The 24367-nt window shown below is 39.0% G+C and overlaps 1 protein-coding gene across 3 annotated transcripts in view; it reads right to left on the bottom strand.

The window, feature by feature from the left end:
• LOC126281938 (THO complex subunit 2) overlaps nucleotides 1–24367 on the bottom strand; it is a 292749-nt gene that overhangs the window by 27140 nt on the left and 241242 nt on the right. For all 3 annotated transcript variants that reach the window (XM_049981284.1, XM_049981285.1, XM_049981286.1), the window contains exon 28: nucleotides 6358–6528. In XM_049981284.1, the coding sequence (XP_049837241.1) occupies nucleotides 6358–6528 (171 nt within the window). The remainder of the gene's footprint in view (nucleotides 1–6357; nucleotides 6529–24367) is intronic.

The raw sequence follows: 24367 nt of genomic DNA, 5'->3' as shown, positions 1-24367 counted from the left end.
AAGAGATGTCACCTAATCCAACAGAAAATTTATTTTTCAAAGGTTTAGTGTTCTTCCTTATTTCACAAGAGGTTGATAGACAAAAATTAATCTGATAAGGATTTCCCAAAACTGACTCTTCCATGCACTGATTGGCTTTTTCTTTTGAACTTTTCTCAACAATTTTTTCGCCTACACTTAAGAAACTGTTGTTAAATACATTAGCTACCTGTATACAGTTGGTTAAGATTGTCTCATTCTCTTACATAGTAATACTACCTACCCCAGTGATTACTTTTTCCTGTCTCTCTTCTAACAACACTCCATACTGATTTGATTTTATTGCCCGAGTTATTAATCTCATCTCTAATATACATATTTTTTTGATTTTCTGACAACTTTTCTCAGTAAGTTATCATTTTTATAGTGTAAAAATACTTCTGGGTCTTTACTAATTCTTGGTGTCTTATACAATAATCTTTTTCTTTCTGAAGACACTTTAATACCTGCAGTAATACAAGGTTTCTTTGGAAAAAGACTGAGGAATTTTATTAAGGATAGGAGTTGATAGGTGTGTTCTTAAAAAAAAGTCCTCAATCTTTCCTCTCCAACATCCACATCGGTTGTTCACAGCATCCTCCCTCAGGCCAACCACAAATTAGAACAGCATGCCACCCTCCACCTCAAAAAAACTATCCAATCTCCTGGTTTCCCACCTCTGGAAAGGCAACTCACTCACCCTTCACAACCTTCCCAGCAAACCTCAACCTCCTCTCATTGCACACAGACCCAGTCTCTCCCATCTACTCAATCTCCCACTTCCAGCTCCACTCTCCCCAAAACCTCAAAATTCCAATACCACAATCTAGAACCACAACACCCTAATTCAGTAGTTAACTTTTCCTCCAAACCTCTCTCCCAATCTGAAACCTCTGTCCTATCCAAAGGCCTCACCTTCAGCCCCACTCCCAGATTCAACCAAACAGCCCTCGTCAAAGATTTACTGTCCTACACTCGTACTCTCTGCTGGAAATATCACTTTGCCACGAAGAAAAATTATCCTAATCCTACTCCTAATGATCCAAATCCCCAAGACACAATCCAAATTGAACCCTGCCTGGAACAGTTCCATCCTCCGTCACAGCGGGACCCACCTCCTCTTCCTCAAAATCACCCTCTCCAAACCTTCCAGGAATTTCTGACTTCCAGCCTTGGCTCTCAATCCTTGTTAAAAAAAAACCTTAGTCCTACTCCCAACATCACCACTGCTGAAGCCCAGGATATCCGTGATCTGAAGGCAGACCGATCCATCGTCATTCTTCCAGTGGACAAGGGTTCCACGACTGTGGTACTTGATCGTCGGGAGTATGTGGCTGAGGGACTGCGTCAGCTTTCAGACAACACTACATACAAAGTTTGCCAAGGTAATCCCATTCCTGATGTCCAGGCAGACCTTCAAGGAATCCTCAGAACCTTAGGCCCCCTACAAAACCTTTCACCTGACTCCATCAACCTCCTGACCTCACCGACACCCCGCACCCCTACCTTCTTCCTAAAATTCACAAACCCAATCATCCTGGCCGCCCCATTGTAGCTGGTTACCAAGCCCCCACAGAATGTATCTCTGCCTACGTAGATCAACACCTTCAACTCATTACATGCAGTCTCCCATCCTTCATGAAAGACACCAACCATTTTCTGGAACGCCTGGAATCCTTACCGAATCTGTTACCCCCGAAAACCATCCTTGTAACCATTGATGCCACTTCCTTATACACAAATATTCCACACGTCCAGGGCCTCGCTGCGATGGAGCACTCCCTTCACGCCGATCACCTGCCACCCTACCTAAAACCCCTTTCCTCGTTACCTTAGCCAGATTCATCCTGACCCACAACTACTTCACTTTCGAAGGCCAGACATACCAACAATTAAAGGGAACAGCCGTGGGTACCAGGATGGCCCCCTTGTATGCCAACCTATTCATGGGTCGCTTAGAGGAAGCCTTCTTGGTTACCCAAGCCTGCTAACCCAAAGTCTGGTACAGATTTATTGACGTCGTCTTCATGATCTGGACTCACAGTGAAGAAGAACTCCAGAATTTCCTCTCCAACCTCAACTCCTTTGGTTCCATCAGATTCACCTGGTCCTACTCCAAATCCCATGCCACTTTCCTTGACATTGACCTCCATCTGTCCAATGGCCAGCTTCACACGTTCGTCCACATCAAACCCACCAACAAGCAACAGTACCTCCATTATGACAGCTGCCACCCATTTCACATTAAACGGTCCCTTCCTTACAGCCTAGGTCTTCGTGGCAAACGAATCTGCTCCAGTCCGGAATCCCTGAACCATTACACCAACAACCTGAAAACAGGTTTCGCATCCCGCAACTACCCTCCCGACCTGGTACAGCAGCAAATAACCAGAGCCACTTCCTCATCACCTCAAACGCAGAACCTCCCACAGAAGAACCCCAAAAGTGCCCCACTTGTGACAGGATACTTTCTGGCACTGGATCAGACTCTGAATGTGGCTCTCCAGCAGGGATACGACTTCCTCAAATCCTGTCCTGAAATGAGATCCATCGTTCATGAAATCCTCCCCACTCCACCAAGAGTGTCTTTCCGCCGTTCACCTAATCTTCGTAACCTCTCAGTTCATCCCTATGAAATTCCCAAACCACCTTCCCTACCCTTTGGCCCCTACCCTTATAACTGCCCCTGTGTAAAACCTGTCCCATGCACCCTCCCACCACCACCTACTCCAGTCCTGTAACCCGGAAGGTGTACACAATCAAAGGCAGAGCCATGTGTGAAAGCACCCACATGATTTACCAACTGACCTGCCTACACTGTGAAGCTTTCTATGTGGGAATGACCAGCAACAAACTGTCTATTCGCATGAATGGACACAGGCAGACAGTGTTTGTTGGTAATGAGGATCACCCTGTGGCTAAACATACCTTGGTACACGGCCAGCACATCTTGGCACAATGTTACACCGTCCGGGTTATCTGGATACTTCCCACTAACACCAACCTGTCAGAACTCTGGAGATGGCAACTTGCCCTTCAGTGTATCCTCTCTTCTCGGTATCCGCCAGGCCTCAACCTCCACTAATTTCAAGTTGCCGCCGCTCATACCTCACCTGTCTTTCAACAACATCTTTGGCTCTGTACCTCCGCCTCGACTGACATCTCTGCCCAAACTCTTTGTGTTTACAAATGTCTGCTTGTGACTGTGTCTGTGTATGTGCGGATGGATATGTGTGTGTGTGTGCGTGCGAGTGTATACCTGTCCTTCCCCCCCCCCCCCCCCCTCCCCCCAAGGTAAGTCTTTCCGCTCCCGGGATTGGAATGACTCCTTACCCTCTCCCTTAAAACCCACATCCTTTCATCTTTCCCTCTCCTTCCCTCTTTCCTGAAGAAGCAACCGTTGCTTGCGAAAGCTTGAATTTTGTGTGTGCGTTTGTGTATCTATCAACCTGCCAGCGCTTTCATTTGCTAAGTCACATCATCTTTGTTTTTAGATATTTTTTTCTCAAGTGGAATTTCATTCTGCAATGATCATTTTCTGTTGTGATATGCATCTCAGAAAACTGTTCAGAGTGGAAAACATGACTGACAATTACATACCTCCAATGTATCTACAAAAACATTACTGTGTCAGAATAAAACTCACATTTTATGATCCCCTAAACCCATTTACTGTAAAAACTACCAGCTAATCTAAAATTCATAGAATTATGCATGAAGTAATTTCACAGCTGTTGAAATAAAATAGGAGGGGGTATTTGGAAAGTAAGGTCTGAATCGCCGTTGCTAATCGAATGACACGCGAACAATAAAAGTCGCATATGCACTGTCTCCTGGCTTGCATTACTCTTCAAAAGATGCCATTTGCATTGGTATTGTCCCAGTGTGTTGTTTAGAGCGTTATTTCAAAATGTTTAAAGCAACTGGTGAGCCCACACTGAAGTACAGTCAGTGATTCGGTTTTTGATAGCAAAGAACACTCCAGAGTGAATGGGCGACAGCTTTCAAGGATAGCTGGGAAAATATCTATGAAGAATGGTGATTAGGCCGATCATCAGTGATCTCAGAAGATCTGGTCAAAGCTGTTGACAAAAAGAATCATGAAGACTGGCAATTCACAATTTCAACTTTAGCACTGGAATTTCCGAATGTGGGTAGAAGAACACTGCACAAAATTGTCTCTGAAAAGTAGCAATGTCACAAACTGTGTGCACATTGGGTTCCCAGGCTGCTTACTGGAAAAACACAATATGGAAAGAATGGCTTGTGCGGTCAATTTTTTTGACCAGTGTCACAAGGAAGGTGATCAGTTTTTAGGGAAAACTGCCACAACAGACAAGACGTGGGTTTCTTACATGAGCTCCAGAGTCTGCACGTCAGTCATGGAACGGTGTCAGATAACATAACAAATTAAAGTCAAGGCCAAGAAGGCAATCTAAACACGCAATATAATGGCAACCATGTTTTGGGGTAGATACTGAGTCTTGATAATGAAGTTAACGCAGCAATGTGCAACAATAAACACAGCCACTTACTGTGGTATCCTGAATCGACTTTGATGTGCAATACTGAATAAACATAACCTTCTGAGGTCTGGAGTTGTGTTGCTGTGTGACAATGACAAACCTCATTCTGCCATTTGCACCCAAATCTAATAAGATATTTTGGATGGGAACAGATTGTCCACCCACTGTACAGACCAGACTTGGCACTAAGCAATTTCCACTTGTTCCTCTATCTACAGCAGTTTCTCAGAGGCAAGCACTTCACAACAGATGTCAATGGCGAAAGAAGCAGTTAACGACTGAGTATCCGCACAGGCAGCAGATGTCTACAACACAGGGATACAAAAGCTTGCAGTACATAAATGTCTAAACAAATATGGAAACTATGTATAAAAACAGAGACGGTTTATGTTTTATAAGAAATAGGTCCTTACTTTCTGAATAACCCTCCTAGGGGAATTTCTGCTGAAATTAATTTTGTGGTGTGGTTTCTGAATCTTAATAGTAGTAGTGAAAGTGAAATGGAGCTACCACACATCCTTTGTAGTAGAAAAGGCAGATAATAGGATAAAATAAAGGTAAAGCTGCCATACGCCCGAAGGATCATTTGACCATTTCAGTGCTTTAGTAGGTATGGTCCTTGTGGATGCATATGCCACTGTCTTCCTCCATCCTTTGAACTGACTTACAAGCCAGTTAGAACGGCATCTACAGTTTAATGCTAGCCCAAAACCATGGTGCTGCTTGATCTTTTCACAATGACAAACACAGTGAAAGGTGACAGCAGTGATATGTGTCAGGAAAAAAATCCTAGTACTGAATGGGGGTTGAAACCGAGAGTTTTGGATCCTTAGTGTATCGCTTAAAACATTGAGACACTATAGACAAAAGGATATAGTTGAAAACACCTGCAATGTTGCTTGTGGTACACGAGATTCTTAGTATAATAGTTTAATGGTGGAATATTACAAGAAATGCAGCACAGTACCCGAGATAGGAGAATGTCACCCAAATGTAGACAAAATTAAGCCATATGAAGGAATATGGGTTAGATATTAATAATCTGTAAATGATATGCTCATTGGAGACGGAGCCCATGAGATTATTTTAGACAAAAGTACAGTAAGAATCCTACCTTGGCTGTCTTGAAGATATCATTGATTCACATGTAGCAACTTATGTAAAATGCAGATAGCTCAACAAGAGAATGGGGACTAGAATCTTACTCTTGCCACATAACAGTCCTGTGCTCAACAACTGCACCATCTCTATCAGTAAAAAGTTTACCAGAGCAATGTTACATTAAAATCCAAGGCTAAGAGGTCTAAAAGTGCAAATTCTGCCCATGAACATAATGGGACAAATTGTTGACAGTGGTTCAAGTCTTGATTGTCCATTATCAGGTGTTTTTATTACAGCTCTAGATGATGCAGGAACACAACAAATACGTAAATTTGCTGCATTACTTTGAAGCCACAATAGAAAATAGATGATTCATTTCTGATGTCAATAATTAGTTGATATGGAAACCAAATGGAAAATTACAAAACAATGATGATGTACCTAGTTCACATTGCTGAAAGTAAGTAGGAATTTACAAACTGCATCCAAGATACATTTGACATGTTAAGGTTTATGTGAAAATCCTTGACTCATCCAGTGTATCTAGTGCTCTATCAAACCATGCAATATTGAACTACGGTTCTGATTAATGTAACTTGTGTATTTATTGAACCCTTTTTATAAAGCAGAATGAAAAGCAGAAAGAGACATAAATGAAAAGTTAAAGGTTTTTTTAAATATATTTTGAATTAAAAAATGAATTACTACTTACCCTTTTGCGACCAAGCTTCCGTTCCTTTCTGAGCTCTTTTTCTTCATCAGTTGTTGACTTATCACGCGTGCCTTTTTCTTTTGATTTTGAGCTCCTTTCTTTCTTTTCCGCTTTCTCCAGGGCCATCTGCTCGAGTAACAACTGCTGTTTCCGCTCTTCATGTTTTGAACTCTGTGGATACAGAAATGTGACCACAGGGTAGGGATGTTACTTGAAATGAAACATGGAAGCATTGGAAAGGCTAAGGAAAGAAACAAATATACAAAGCAAACACACACACACACACACACACACACACACACACACACACACGCACGCACACACACACACACACACACACACACACACACACACACACACAAAGAAAACCTTATGCAGCAAATGAGTGTGCCAACATTCACGAACATTCTAATAAATCAAATGTTGTCACTATTTTCCCTTTTCTTACTAAATAGAGTATATGAAATAAATATTACTAGCCAAATACAAAATGAAGTAATATATCAAGCTGATAATCATTTAGTGAAATATTTGTGTCAGATGATGATGATGGGAAGAGTATTGGATATTCAAGATCATGATCTTCAGCATCCACACTAAGGTACTTAGAAACAAGTATTGTTATTATTGTTATTATTATTATTATTATACAACAAAACACATACACACACACACACACACACACACACACACACACACACACACACACACACACCTAAGTTATGTATTATGCTTGTTCTTCAAACTTACAATAAAATAAGAATAGTTCAACAGAGAAATAATCAAAATACATTGTATGTCTGTGACTGGGTAACATGATGAAGCTGTGAACATTCATCATACAAGACTGCAGCTCTCACTTTCCCAGTGTTGATCCTGTCATACTGTGTCTACTATAAAAGATTTGGGATATTTACTTTTATTTCTAGTTTTATGGCGAGATACCTTTCCCGTCACCACCATCGTCAATTAACTAAAATGAGTAGTCATTAGCACCATATCACTGTGAAAACTTTGTTGTGTGTGTTATTGTATTTCAAATGATAGTGTATTTTCTGAGGCAGAGATTGTAGACCAGCCCAGCATTTGCCTAAACAAGGTTGGAAAACTGTATAAAAACAACACTCATGCTGACCACTGTAGCAGACCAACTGTCATTAACTCACCATGTGGGTTTGTTCCATATCTGGCTCACCTCCTAGTCTCGCAAGCTAGCACACTGCATGTTAAGCTATATGAGCAGGTCACACACAAGACAACACCAATATAATTTAATTTGAACATGCATTTAACAATCTAGCTATTTTGAAACTGATGTCCATTCAATATGGATAACTGTCTAATGAACTAACTCATCCAAAAAATAGGAAGAAATTGATTATAAGCACAGCCTAAAACACAGCTGGTGGTATTGAGGAACACTAAATAAAAGAAATTACTACTATACACAGATGCATATGAAAAGAAGAAAGTTTAAAAACGGACCAACCCACAGAAAGATGATATAAATTAAGCAGTGCTATAAAAGAATGCATGCTACATAGTACAACACATACTTAGGTATGGAAGTTGGTAGAGGTAGATTTTACAAATATTGTGCTACTGAAAGCTTCTAGAAACAAATTGTTTGCCCAGAGTATACCAAAAGACAGTGATATAGTAACAGAATTGTATCAGTGCCACAGTTGTGTATATAACTGTCCAGAAACCTACCCTTCTTAAATAGAACCCCTTCATTAAATGATGGTGTAATTAAATGATGGTGTATAACATATATGAAGGAATAAAGTAAATAAATGACTTTTATCTACTGAGTGGCAAAAATATGATACACTGCAAAAAATCTACATGAAATGGCAACTTAATGTATGGTCAAGAATGATACTTTCACCACACATCTATAACTGATTAATGTATACAATCAGAGGCAAAAAGATTGCCCGGCCTGAATAATGTAGAGTCCAAGAACAGAGCATTGTGCTTGCCCAAGTTCTGAAGTGCCAGTGTTCAGAACTACAGCAGTCTGTGGAGTTTCAGATTGGTGTTTACATCATCAAATAGAAGCAATATAATAGTTCAGATACAGTATATTTTGAGATGCATTGTAATTTAACTGATCCTATCATTTCTTTTGAAAATCATTATTCGAGGACTTACAAACTATTAAAATATATGAACCCCACATCAGTACAATTACTATAAGGACGAGCGTTTCACATCTGTTTCAATAGCTGAGTGGATAGGCTGGAAATTTACGAATGCAAAGGATGAGCATTCGAGTATCTTTCAAAAGATTTCATTTTTTAATAATCTAATCTTTAAACAATCACACAAACGGTCATAGCAAAAATATTTAAAATGGATGTATTTATCTGTAATTACTTTGATCACCACCTGGTGTCTCTATAGCTTTCAGTAAGAGAAACCTATCAGCTGCCTGGCAGACATCATATGTCTGCTTTAAAATGGCTGATGTGAGTTTTCGCTGCAAAATAATTCCTATACTTGAAAACAGTATTAGTGCATCTGAGGTTGAACATCATTATGGTGTTGATGCTTCCACAGCAAGGAGATGGATTAGATGCTTTAGAGATAACGATGAGGTAGTGAGATGTCCAATACCTGGGAGACCACGAGTCTCTACACAGAGACAAGATGAAAAAATCGTCAGGGCAGCCCAGAGTGTTCCTTTGTCATTCCTCCAGGACCTCAGGAGAGCTTCACATTTCCCAGGCTCATCAAGAACTGTTCTCAGAAGATTAATGGACCACAGAATCAGGTCCCATCGTGCTCTTATCAAAGAACCGTTGTCTGAAGAACAAGCCATGCACAGACTACCAATTGTGATGATGTCGATTGGAGGAAAGTCATTTTCTCCAATGAGTGCACAATTGAGTTCAAGAGCAGAGGTTCTGCTTTTGTTTGCCGCACAGATAAGTAATGATATGGTGTATGCTTTGCGGCCATACATGCTAGAAACACACGCATAAGTGTGAAATATTTGGGCTGTATATCTTACAGGGGAGCTGGCACTTTAGAGTATGTCCAAGGCAAGTCCAATTCAGCATGCTATGAACATTTCCTTGAAAATGTAATCATCCCTGGAACTTGACTTTTGGGACCCCAAAGGATGTCCCACTTACCCACATGATAAATCATCCCTCACACACTAGCATTAGGATTCAGAGCTGGTTTCAAAGTAGAGAGAGTACAATTCAATGCCTTCCATGGCCTCCAAAGGCCCCCCTATCTCAATCCCACAGAGCATGTAGAGGCTCAACTTAAGTAGACTCTGCAGGACAATTGGCCAGACCCCCCTCTGGGAACTGTGAGGGTCCTGTGGGATTTAGTTCATCTTTCATGGGAAGGAACTGCCGTGGATGAGGATTTTTTCCATGAACTTGTCAATTCATGCATGGAGGATCCAAGCTGTTCTTACTGCCAGTGGCATGAGGGAAAAGTACTTAAGTTATATGTAGCCTACTCTTCATTTTTCTGTATAAGGACTACATAGTTATTAGGCCAACACTATTAATTTCAAAATACAAATCTACTTGCCATTATATTATTTCTATTTTTTAGGAGGGTCTCACGAATATCACTCTCTGAGGAAGATTATTTGTATTTTTATGTGAGGTCTGATGAGTGTCATTCTCCAAGGATATTATTTTTATTGTTATTGGAGATCAGATAAACATTACCTTCCAAGGAAGATTATTTTCAGACATCAAATTCACAAACTATAATTAGTTATTTACTGAAGAGAATAGTGGGGGAAAAACCCAGAGAAAATATAATTTAATTACAAAAAGTAAACAAAGCACAAAACATTAGCAATGTGATTAAAAAAAGAGCTGCAGTGAGATTTGATTTGATACATACTACAGCTACCAGAACAGTAAGCTGACACACTACCAAGGAGCTGCCAATCTCTTCTTTTTAGTGTAATGGCTGAATAAGTCTGACACAGTTGAAGAACAAATATTAAACTGGAAACAACAGATACTGGAAGGCACATCCACTTGCTCGTGTAAACCATGCATGAGGACTCCGAAAAAGATGCCAATCAGCTGATACATTTTTCTTAGTTGAAAACTATAGAGGCACCAGGTGGTGGTTGAAAAAATTATAAATAAATATATCCATTTTAAATATTTTTATTATGGCCATTTGTCCCTTTGGATAAAGATCAGATTATTATAAAATGGAATCTTTTGAAAGAATGTGAAACCTAAAAAAAAGCCTAAAACTGCACAATTTGTAGGGAAATATCACATGCACTGGTGTGTGTATATCAACTGACTCCAGTTAGATTCATACACTCATCCTTTATGTTCGCAAAACTGACAGCCTATCCACTCAGTCATTGAAACAGGCCTGAAATGCTCTTTGTCACAGTAATTCTACTGATGTGGAGTTCTTATATTTTAACCGTTTCTACATGCTTGAATAATGATTTTCAAAAGAAATGATACGATGAGTTAAACTGCAGAATCTCAACATATACTGTATCCTAACTATCACAGTGCTTCTATTTGGTAATGTACACACCATGCTGAAGCTCCACAGACTGTTAGAGTTGTGAACACTGGTGCTTCTGAACTTGGAATGCGCAGAGCTCTGTTCTTGAATTCTGCATTATTCAGTCCGGACAATCTTTTTGCCTCTAATTGCATAACTTTTAGTAGCATTAATAGTTTCACAACAAACACAATGTTGAATTAAAATAGGTTGGTTCACTCATATTAATATATTTAACGTTAACTCACGTTATGATTTACCGAAAAATGTTTATTTTGTGACAAATAACTAACAGTACCTATAAGGCAATGGCAAAGCATCTGTCATTACCATTAAAACAGACTAACCAAGTTTATTAATGTTGACTTTTCTTAAATTAATTCTGTATGGATTGCTTTTAATTTTTCCATCTGTGATATTACAAGATCAATGAGAGTTCTGTAAGACCTAGGAGGTCGCATGATGTATTAAAAACTTCATTTAAGCCTCGGAGAAATTAAGCCCTCACACTAATGATATTTTACAAACATTTTTGTCACGAGCAATTTGTTTTATAAACATATGGTGAAGTAGGTCAAGGAAAAAAGTGAATTAGAAATTTTTTTTGTGGAAACATGAGCACAAGCACGAAATATAACAACTTTTTTTTAAAAGTAAAACTGTCATCAACCGTAATATACTACAGAGATTTGTAAGGAATGGTATGATTGGAAGAGGTATGCCCCTGCTTTCCTCAGGCATTTGAATCAATTTACCCAGTGAGTTATAGGTTGAATTGAAAGTTTAATGTGGACTCTGTACAACAGTGCAGCTTGGCATGACTCTTAACAGATTACTGTTAGAATGAAAGAAGTGATAATTGACAGGAAAAAATTCTATGCATGGCTGAGGATTGAACTCCCAAACCCTTTGGATTTCATGCCTGACACACAGCCACTAAGCTTTCATCTTATAGAGGTCTATCTCCTGAAGACATTAATCATGGAAATAATTAGACCAGTTACTCCTGGCAACTTTAGCACAGATGCAACTAGATTGGTCATCTACACTTTAGCTTGGACTGTTATGATGTGGTAGCTGTGTAAATAAAGCAAATACTGACAAATTACTAGTTTTGGACCAACAGTCCAAATATAATTTTTAAGTTAATCTGCTGTGTGTGTCATATATCAATACAGAGTGATCCATTGATAACTGGACAACTACATTGTCAATAAATTTATGACACAATTGAAATGAAAGGAGAACAAGTTAAAAGAGTAAAATAAGTTTTTCTAGTTTAGGCTGATGCACAATTAGCAATTCTTCTATACTCATTCTAAAATGTTAAGACAACTACTTCCATTCATCATAAAATATATAAGGAATAAAAGCTGAACAAGAAACATGCGTACACTAGTTATGTCTCTCACACTTACAAGCACATTACAGGACAGTGCCTAAAAGACATTGCAACATGGAAGGGCTAAAGCACAAGTAAGAAAAGGAAATGTTTGGAGGCAGGGAGTAGGGGGAGGAGGATGAAAAAAATAAATTGCATTACATTTAAAGAATTGCCTCACTTATGACTTTATTAGCAATTAATTTGTAAGATTGCAGCCTCTTCAAATGAAAGTCTTTCATATGGAGCTGAATCAAAGACCTGAAACCTGCAACAATACTATACAGCGGCGACTCAATTAACTGGACTAAATGTTGTCATAAGTAATTCGCATAATCGAAAATCCAGGTATCTGAATATATGAACAAAATAGATTTTTGTATTACTAACTCTAGAAAGATAACCCGCGTTGTCCACTTACGGTTATCTTTCAGGTACATTGTCATTTGGTTATCATTCTAGGATTACTACATAGCGGTAGGTGTCTGTTCAAAATGAAATTTAACTTTTTAAAATCAACAAAATTCAACAATTATTAAGAGATTATACACAAATTTTTGTACATGCATACAAATTTGCTTAATATTATTTGAATACTTCAACCTTAATCATGAAGTACCAGTCAAATCACATAGGACAGTCACTGTAGTTTAATTTTGTTTAAATTACTGGATAACTGTCATCAGATGTGAAAAATTTCTCTCTCGACTCCTGCTACATCACAAATTAATTTTAACCATAGTAAACTATCAGAGTTACAGTCTGTTTGTTTTTTGAATCATTTGAAAGCTGGGCTTGAAATGCTTCTGCATGAGATGGTCCTGCAACATTTTCTGCATCTACATTTATTTCTGTTTCCTGTTATTTGTTCCCCAGCAATATGTGTGCAACAATTTTGATGATCTAAAAACTTTGAGTATTACTGTCACAAGTCACAAGTGAACCACTCTTCAATATCATCAGCATCAAATTCCTTTCATATTTATGTGTCTGTCATTGATTTATTTATATCCTCCAAAGCAGAATCATCCATACTTGTTATTGACTTTTCATGCTCCCGTTTTAGTATTCTGCTCCAAGCTTTGTTCAGAGTCTTCTCTTCCACCAAATCCCAGACATCTATAAGCATGTGACAACACTCCTTTAAATCCATTTGCTTGAAAAATGACAAAACTACTTCTGTGTTACCTTTGTAAACAGATAACAATCTACATAACAGTTATTTTCTATAAAGTCATTTTAATGTTTCAATACCATGGTGTATGTGCGGATGGATGTGTGTGTGTGTGTGTGTGTGTGTGTGTGCGGCCGCGCGCGAGTGTACACCTGTCCTTTTTTTCCCCTAAGGGAAGTCTTTCCGCTCCCGGGATTGGAATGACTCCTTACCCTCTTTACCCTCTCCCTTAAAAACCACATCCTTTCGTCTTTCCCTCTCCTTCCTGAAGAAGCAACCATCGGTTGCGAAAGCTAGTAATTCTGTGTGTGTGTTTGTGTGTTTTGTTCATTATGCCTGTCTGCCGGCGCTTTCCCGCTTGGTAAGTCTTAGAATCTTTGTTTTTAATATATTTTTCCCATGTGGAGGTTTCTTTCTATTTTATTTACATCATCATTAAATATGGATGGTATAAGAACAGTAGCATCTTTTCTATTGGCTGATTTTGTAACATTGTACATATATCTCATAAAATTTATCTGTATATGTTGACATTGTTACACTTCTATTGAGTTCTCCAAATTAACATACTTATTATTATTTGCAACAAAAACAGATTTTTCAGTATCTGGCTTTCAAATAACACAAAAAATTACAACAACATCTCATTTCAAATAGCAACAGGAAAAGTTTTCTGGCAAGTACAATAAGCAAAACAGTACTTTAAGGTTACCAAAGTCTGCTTGACATGTAGTTTTCAGAGGAGGAGAGGGAAGACAATTAAATTTTTTTTTAACACCTCCGATGTTTGCTGTGTTTTGCCTCAATAGTTGTGTGTCACTATTTTTAATAAACTCTTATTCAGAGTTGCCATAAGACTTGACTCTCAGCTCAACTATCAAACTTGTAATCAGAAAAGAAGATATTAGAATCACTGAGATAATAAGTGAGTACATGATTTTAAAATACATGGGAACAATAATGCATGTTTATCATACATGCAAATAAATACATTCTGCAACATTTCAATGCAATTGTCTATACAAACAAATGTGTAAGGGAGGAAACGTGTAACAGAAGGCTCAAGCAATAAGAAACCAGGAGTGGTACCACAACAAAACGATAAGAGCAGAACTTGTCAGTTCTGGGAAAATCATGTACTCGCTAAGAAGATACAATCAAGGAGGAGAGAAAAAAAAAGAGAGAAATAGTTCAACAATGCATCAACATGAAGAATGCAATTCAACTGATGATCTATAACACTTAGAAATGAACAGAGCAACTGAAGGAATACGACATGCTGGTGTATCCCACTAGCCTCAGCGGATTGTAATAACAGCAGCTTCTACACAATCCACAAATAGCACCAATATAAAAATTACCCCAATGAAGCACCCGCTTTCTGCTTCCATCATCTAGTCAGACAAGCCCTATGATGCCCTTGTTTAGTAATGACATTGGCAAGGGAACTTAGTAGTATATGTAGGAAAGCACTGACAATAAATCAATAGAATAAATCATCTCATGGATGAGTTTCACTTGTGACCACAACGCTAGCACATTTTACACGATGATGTGACTACATAACCAAAGAATATACAGTGAATGTAAAAAACAAATCGACATCTACATAATTAGGATTTGCAGCTGCTTCACAATATGTATAAGTGCTAAATGTATCATTCAATTCTGACCTTATGCTGCAGCAGTATTTATTTTACACATGAAGAATAATACAGGGTGTTACAAAACGGTATGGCCAAACTTTCAGGAAACATTCCTCACACACAAAGAAAGAAAATATGCTATGTGGACATGTGTCCGGAAACGCCTACTTACCATGTTAGAGCTCATTTTATTACTTCTCTTCAAGTCACATTAATCTTGGAATGGAAACACACAGCAACAGAACATACCAACGTGACTTCAAACACTTTGTTACAGGAAATGTTCAAAATGTCCTCTGTTAGCAAGGATACATGCATCCACCCTTCGTCACATGGAATCCCTAATACGCTGATGCAGCCCTGGAGAATGGTGTATTGTATCACAGCCGTCCACAATACGAGCACGAAGAGTCTCTTCATTTGGTACGTAGACAAAAGCTTTCAAATGCCCCCTTAAATGAAAGTCAAGAGTGTTGAGATCAGGAGAGGGTGGAGGCCTTGGAATTGGTCCGCCTCTACCAATCTGTAGGTCACCGAATCTGTTGTTAAGAAGAGTACAAACACTTCGACTGAAATGTGCAGGAGCTCCATCGTGCATGAACCACATGTTGTGTTGTACTTGTAAAGGCACATATTCTAGCAGCACAGGTGGAGAATCCCGTATGAAATCATGGCGGTGAATCGAGGAAGTACAGTACACACTGACGAAACTAAAATGAGCTCTAACATTGAAATTAAGTGTTTCCAGACACATGTCCACATAACATCTTTTCTTTATTTGTGTGTGAGGAATGTTTCCTGAAAGTTCGGCCGTACCTTTTTGTAACACCCTGTATAAATTGAAAAATGAAACATATTAATATAGTGCTTCTGCATGTACCATCTAGCTGTTATTTCCATTTTTTGCACACTATTAAGACAACTGGATTGCCCTTAATTCCATCATTCAAGCCTTGATAAAGGCTTTCGGTACAGAACATTGTCTAATACGGAAAAATGTGAAAATGATGTACACAGAATTGTATGTGGTGGAAGTATAAAGTCCTCTAATCTCAAACTACAGCTCGGAATGCAACCAAATGGAAATTTTTAATCGTAGCAGGATTTAACCATTCCTGCAAGAACACTGAATTGCATTTCAGATGATAAAATGTAACTATTCACAACACACATTCTTCTACCACAATGACACTTGCAGTAGATCTCTCTCCAGTAACTATTACAGTATTTACAAATTACTTGTCCTTTACTGGCCACAACACTCACTCATGGGAAAAACATGAGAATATCTCATTAAATGATTAAGATGTACTGCTATCAGGAGAAATAGAAAATCAAGTACAGGATAAGCTCACAATATGATGTACGGCCTGGGCAATTAATAAGAATGATTTGGATCTTAAAGATGTATGAAAAGACAAGTGGCAGTACACTGAACTATTAAGACTTCCGGGATGCAATAACAGCTTTTCATATTTTTCTCGACATGTGGGTAATGAGATCTCACATTATGACTGAAAGTGTCACAATCGATGACACTTGCAAATGGTTTTCTATGGCACTCAGCATTGCAAGATGTCAGGTTAACAGTCATCACTAGCTCTTAATATGTACGCAGACATCATTGCAGGATAGGATGAAGTGGGATGGCACGGAAAAATTGATTTTAAACCACTCAGCTCATCAATAATGGTGTTTAGGTGCATCTTGGAGTCTGAAGCATTAGTGGTTTCTGCATAATGGAAGCCACTGGACTGGCATATTCCCTCTAATGCACAGAATTGAACTGCTGTTGCAGACAAGTTCACTTCGTTTCCAGCGTTCCTGTATCGACAAAACACGGTGAATGAAGCAGCACCATCTGTTACAGCTTTGTTAATAAAACAGTGCTCATCAAGGGCTGTTGTCATACTGCCCCATTCAGTACTATAACATCACTATATACATGTGCATTTCTTGATACGTCCTACACAAGCTGAAATGGCACAGCATATTAAATCCATTCCCTGGTGACCCATCATTCGTCCCAAATTCAACTTGGCCACATGCTTATACTACACCTTTTGACACAGATGAGATGCACCGACACTTCCTCACATGTTTGCACTTTTGTGAGCATACATTGGCTGAGAAGAGGCAAAATTCGAGCTTTTCCACTCATGTGTGAGAGAGCACTCTGGGCCTACATATACTCAGTTTACCTCCGATGTTAACCACTTACTGATAACACATTATTCTACACTGCATGGAAGTCAGGATTCATTCAGGATACTCTTTCTGAGTGTTAAACATTTTTCACAGTGTTTATTTTGGTGGACTTTATTGAGTCCTTTATGCAATGACTATTTTTTGTCTTTGTAGAGTTTCTGCTTCTGCAATTTTTTCCTCTTTTCCCCACTGTTGACATAAATGTCTGAGGCTGCTGTGAGTAATCTTCCTTGTGGATTAACAACATTTTGTGAGAACAAAAGGAAGAAACTACCAGAAACATAAATAATTTGAAACGAAGAAACAATAATAAAAGAATATGGAACAAGACAATAAAAAGTGTAGCAAACTTAATTAAAATAATACAGGGCGAGTCAAAAAGGACTTTACAACTTTGGAATGAAATACAAATGTATTCAGATAACACAATAGGTAGCTGTGTCATTTTGTAGCAAAACACCTCAAGTTTGAGTCACATAGTGAATGATTGCCCCATTCCACCAACAGGAGTTGCACAGTTAAAATAGTTACTTTACTGGTGCAGAGCGTGCTTAATGTGGGTTTTGGAATGCTTGAAAACCTTTTACACTAAAATCTCACTAACATGGCCCACACTAATACAACCCTCAGTAGTCCTGCCTCTCAGTGATCTGGCACACTTCCCACTTCTAGTCATTCAACCTGAAAGGATACCTACAATAAAGACATTTCATCTGCAACAATGTTGTTCCTGTACACTTTGAAATTGAGGTTTTCCTTAAGGATCATTGTCATGGCTTATAAAGGGAAACACGTTATGCTAGACCTCAAGCAGAAACTAGAAATTCAATGTAAACTGAACTGAGGTTCTTTGCAGAAAATCATTGTTGCTGGCAACATTGTGGGACGAACAACTATTTATGACCAAACTTCAACAGAATAGAGGAAATCATAAGCTCACAGGAAAGTTACGATGAAACTGATGAAGAAGAGGACACAGGAGGAGAGAACATGAGGATATCTCGGACTGCTGGTGCTGAGGCTGGAGACCCCTTCTTGGAGTACATTATGCAACAATCAGAGATTTCAGGACCTATGAAATACTTGTAAGGCTGTAGCGTATCTTCATGTTTGGGACATGTTCCGCAGCAAATGTTGAGTGATACTAATATGCAAGTACACCCTCAAGGACTACGTTTTCTGTAAAAATGAATGTATCTTTTGACTTGATAAAGTACAATCCCTATATGTTTACACTAAATTTTACACACTCTAAAAAATCCAGCACTTCCGCTTATTCCGGCACATGTGTGTGCGAGGAATGGCCGGTTTAATAAGAGTCTAGTGTAATTCCACAGATCGACGGTTTACTACCAAGGATGGTGCACCACCTCATTTTCTCACAGAAGTCCAATTTTTCTCCCACAATTGCTTCCCAGCTCGGTGGATAAGCCTTGAATGGCCAGTCACATAGCCACCTTGCTCTCCAGACTTGACACCATTCTTCTAATAATTTCCGGGTATGCAGCCGGATCCTGTCGACATTCTGCCACCATTGGATTTCTTTCTTTGGGGGTTTCATTAAGGACAGCGTGTTTGTTTATCACCAACCAAACAATTTAGCTGGCCCAAGAAATCAAATCTATGCAGCCATTGTGTGAGTTAAGCCCGATTTGCTACAATAAGTTTGGGAAGAAACTGATAACCAGTGGGATGTTTGCCGCATCACAAAAGGTAGTCATATCAAACCACAATTACCCTTGACACTTTTATGTGAAATTTGGGGTTGGTTGTTATAAAATGACATAACTACCGATTCTGCAAGTTATCTCAATAAACTTCTATATCATTCCAAAGTTCCATTAGAATTGCACAGTATTTAAAAGATGTGAGGGACCTGACATTCTAGCTTCACCAACCTAAGCCTGCATTAAATTCATATTAACTGTCCTAAATAACCATGAAGGATGGAATTTAAACTGGAGATCACTATGTGTAATGACATTAGCTAAGTCATGAACACACAAAACAGTATCACAGATATTATAATTCATGACTGTGTAAAAGGTAAACTGACATTTACCGATCGTCAACCTCTTTTAAACCATGTAACGCCATTTTTCTGCCATAGTTTCCTTTAGATTGAAATTAATCGCATTAAAATAATATAAGGGAGTGTGTAAAGCACAGTACTTGCTAATTTATGTGTTTGAAAAGTGGACTAATTAATTTAAACAAAGTTCTTTGTTGTATGCAAGCACATTACAACATAAATAAAACTGCCGGTGTTTCAGCTACTGTTACAGGCAGCCCTCATTAGGATCACTGCTTGTGAGTGGTAGATGTAGCTGTAAACATGCTACTGGGTCCCCTATGACTCAAGCTCTCAAATGGCAGAATATATAGGAAAGCAGACTGTGAGATTATTGTTGGAAGCTTTTGATTTTAGTTTCTACTGCCAAACATTTACAAATTCAAAGTAAGCTGCAAGCACAACTTACTGCTGCTTATATAAATCCTGCTGGTACCTGTACAATGTCAGTACCTCCTCTTCCTACTGGTGTGGTGCTTACTGTGCCATACAATGGGACACCTCTACAAGGAAAGTCATTGGCTGCCAATTACTTGCAGTGAGGATGACTAGATTCTTATCACTCTTGTCACAGTTCACATTGGCTGTCTGTTTTGCAAGCATAACAGCACCTCTGATCTTTGTCTTGGGAGTAAGTGGATGCTTGGCAAAATATGAGAGGTTAAAGTGTACTGATCTGCAACACCTGCCATTATATTATACCACTGCTGTTTTGTTTTTAATGGCCAAGCTGCATGCTGTATTAAGTTGAGAGGTGGTGAGCAGTTTAACACAAAAACACAATTTAACAAGACAGCCACTTACTGCCACTAAAAGGATGAGAGAAGCTGTCAAAGTAGCAAAAAAGGCAGCTACTATTAACTGTGAGAATAATCATGAACTCAGATTGTTCAGGCTGGTAGAAATTAATGGACAGTACATCAGATATACTTACCAAGCAGGTCAATGCACCTCACAATAAGCACCCACAGACTCACTGCAATCAAGATGAACCACTGACACAGGAAATAAATAAGTAAGCAGTACTACTTTCCACAGAATTCTTCTACATTAACCAGTACAACCTAAAGTTTAGTATTTGTGGTGATAACCCAACTGATTTAACCCACTCCAATTGTGTTATCCTATAACATGATACAGTCACTGAATTGGACTCTGGCCTTAAAGCCTTCATTCATATCTTGACTAATTTTCTTTAAAAATGAATGCTTAATAACACTTCTTGAAAACTTACAAGAGTTACTCTCCAATGATAGACCATTGAACATTAGTGGTGTGCTTCAAATGCAACGATACTTAATTTTTTATTGTGATTTTATTAGTGAGCTTCTTCTCAGCGGCTGTACTCAAGTTTGATGGAGAAGGGAAGTACAATAACAGCAACATGTACTACTTAATTCACACACACACACACACACACACACACACACACACACACCATGAGCCAGCTTTTCAGGATTGATCACACAGAAAGCAGGCTAATGCTGCAGCTTGTGGCAGCCCAGAAATGTTATGCATCTGATAGTTGGCTGCCACCAAAATGAACAGCTAGCAGTATCGAGAAAAAGGTTTAAATGCCTCAGTCGGTGTGTACTGCTTGCAGCAGACACATGCAATCAGAAAACGTTTCGAAGAGTTGAAAAGTATAAATTGTTGTATGATACAGGTGACACTGAGCACAACAATATTCTGGACAAATTCAAAGTTTGGAGGAATAGTGTTGTAATTCAGTGAAAATGTAATGCGTGTGTATCACTGGTTTTCAACCAATCATTTCTCACTCCTCAAAGTTACCTTTCATTAGTTGAATAATTTTTCTGACTTATGAAAATATCTAAAAAACTATCTGCACTTTATTCCAAATCAATACACAAGCAGTGGCATATCCTTACATTCTCTCTCCTTCTCATTGATATCACTCTTTCTTTCCTATAATAGGGCAGAGTGACTGCAAAAAAGAATTGTTACATGTTCTAGACAAGGAACTGCTCCTCATTTGTATTGCTACAAAATTTGTATCTCACAGTAAAAATGCAAAATGAAATATAACTATGTAACAAAATAACACAAAATGCTTTCTAGAAGGAAGCTGTAAGGATGCAGAGACAATGGCGAAAATTTCAGGGGTTTTATGAAACATCTGTATGCTTAACAGTTAGTATAATCTAGTAATCCTTCGTAACTGGCATTAAGCTAAGTTTAATCAGCATTACTATTGTTGTTAGTCGAGGTGTTGAGACAATTCTGAGTTTGTTGGTGTTGGATTTTTATGTCTGAGGTGCTACTGGAGCATCGTGTGGCAGAGAAAGTAGTCACTCAGACTCTACAGCACCATGCACCATATCTTGGAGCTCCTCCCCATCGGAGTTCCATAGTTTTTCTCGATACATATCTAAGAAAGTAGAGCATAGGAAAAGAGACTCTGATGACAGAAATCTAATAGACTCTTGTTAAATAACGAAGTTGTAAGTTGAGTTGTAAATTGAATCTGACTTATAGTTGGCCAATAAACCAGATTGGCTTCATAGTACTTGGTCTGTTCTTCTTCATAGTAAAAGTAGCTTCACAGGAGGACAGTTAAAGAAGAGGTGGTCCCATCTAGTATAATGTAAAAGCATACTCTAAAGACAGCGGAAACCCTCACACAACTCATCTCGCATCAAAAATTGTGTTAAGCCTACAAAATTCTCATAACTGTTTGGGCATTTTCTTGGCAGTGATAGCACAGCTCAAGCAGCAATGGCACCCATTATAGTCAGCTGCTCCCCAAATGGCCACCTGTGTAGCTTAAATTGATGGAGCTGGCTATGGCACCAGGCTGCTTTCTAAGTGACCGAAAGTTTAACGACCACAAACAGCTATCCAAAGAGTCATGAAACCGTAGCATCAACAATGTTCATCAAAAGCATTCAAACATGGGAACTGAAATTGCCCTCGGTTAAGTCAAAATTGACAAACTTTGCCTGAAGCAATAGTCACAGACTATGGAATCCGTAAATGAAGTCATTTACTCTCACAATTCAATGAAAGTTGTTTACACTCGGAGTCCATTATCAAGTGTAGCAGGAAAAATATGGGTTAGCACATGGTACTGATCATACAGTTGTACAAAGCACATTGCTATTGCATTATACAACCAGAGGTTCATGCATACTGCACTAGGTGAATGGATTTGGGTGGACCCACAAAGAGCTTGCTGATGCCTTAATTACAGAGGTATAACATCACCACCTTGTAGTTTTGCAGAAGAAACAAAACAATATACTGCAGGCATTAATAGAAAGTTTCTTCTACCTATACAGTGTTTGTGTTTTAATGGGAATAATTAAATGTCTTGAAAAATAAGCACTGCACAAAAAAATGTTCCAAACGAAAAGTTAATATTTTCAAAGGGGATATCGGTCTGTGCTAAAACTGGCCTCCCCCCACAGGGTGACAACTTTTTATTTTCAAATGGGAATCACTATTATTACTGCAAATTTAGGGTTATGTAATGACTAGTTTTTGCACAGACACATACCCCCCTTGAAAATACACTACAGGCCATTAAAATTGCTACACAAAGAAGAAATGCATATGATAAACAGGTATTCATTGGACAAATATATTATACTAAAACTGACATGTGATTACATTTTCACGCAATTTGAGTGCATAGATCCTGAGAAATCAGTACTCAGAACAACCACCTCTGGCCGTAATAACGGCCTTGATACGCCTGGGCATTGAGTCAAACTGAGCTTGCTTGGCTTGTACAGGTACAGCTGCCCATGCAGCTTCAACACAATACCACAGTTCATCAAGAGTAGTGATGAGCCAGTTGCTCGGCCACCATTGACCAGACGTTTTCAATTGGTGAGAGATCTGAAGAATGTGCTGGCCAGGGCAGCAGTTGAACGTTTTCTGTATCCTGATAGGGTACAGGACCTGCAACATGTGGTCATGCACTCTACTGCTGGACTGTAGGGTTTCACAGGGATCGAATGAAGGGTAGAGCCACGGGTGGTAACACATCTGAAATGTAACGTCCACTGTTCAAAGTGCCATCAATGCAAACAAGAGGTGACCGAGACGTGTAACCAATGGCACCCAATAACATCATGCCGGGTGATACGCCAGTATGGCAATGACGCCAAACACGGATGCTACCATCATGATGCTGTAAACAGAACCTGGATTCATCCGAAAAAATGACATTTTGCCATTCGTGCACCCAGGTTCGTCGTTGAGTACACCGTCGCAGGCACTCCTGTCTGTGATGCAGCGTCAAGAGTAACCGCAGCCATGGTCTCCGAGCTGATAGTCCATGCTGTTGCAAACGTCGTCGAACTGTTCGTGCAGATGGTTGTTGTCTTGCAAATGTCCCCATCTGTTGACTAAAGGATAGAGACATGGCTGCACAATCCGTTACAGCTAAGCAGATAAAATGCCTGTCATCTCGACTGCTACTGATACTAGGCCACTGGGATCCAGCCAGGCGTTCCGTATTGCCCTCTTGCACCCACTGATCCCATATTCTGCTAACAGTCATTGGATCTTGACCAACACGAGCAGCAGTGTCGCGATACGATAAACCATAATCGCAATAGGCTACAATCCGACCTTTCTCAAAGTCGGAAGCATTTCTCCTCCTTACACGAGGCATCACAACAACGTTTTACCAGGCAACGCTGGTCAACTGCTGTTTGTGTATGAGGAATTGGTTGGAAACTTTCCTCGTGTCAGCACATTGTAGGTGTTCCCACAGGCGCCAACCTTGTGTGAATGCTCTGAAAAGCTAATCATTTGCATATCACAGCATCTTATTCCTGTCTGTTAAATTTTGCGTCTGTAGCACGTCTTCTTCGTGGTGTCGCAATTTTAATGGCCAGTAGTGTATTAACTTTTCATCAGTAAGATTTATTGTATGATGTGTATTTTTTGAAAATATTTAGTTGTTCCAAGTTCAACAGCCTGTATACGAGGACTAACTGGACATGATAATTTCTGTTCTGAAGATATAAATAGTC

The sequence above is a fragment of the Schistocerca gregaria genome, chromosome 7 (genome assembly GCF_023897955.1).
Source record: "Schistocerca gregaria isolate iqSchGreg1 chromosome 7, iqSchGreg1.2, whole genome shotgun sequence".
Classification (NCBI taxonomy): Eukaryota; Metazoa; Arthropoda; class Insecta; order Orthoptera; family Acrididae; genus Schistocerca; species Schistocerca gregaria.
The sequence above is the reverse complement of the archived record's forward strand: the minus strand, read 5'-3'. Positions and strand labels throughout refer to the sequence as shown.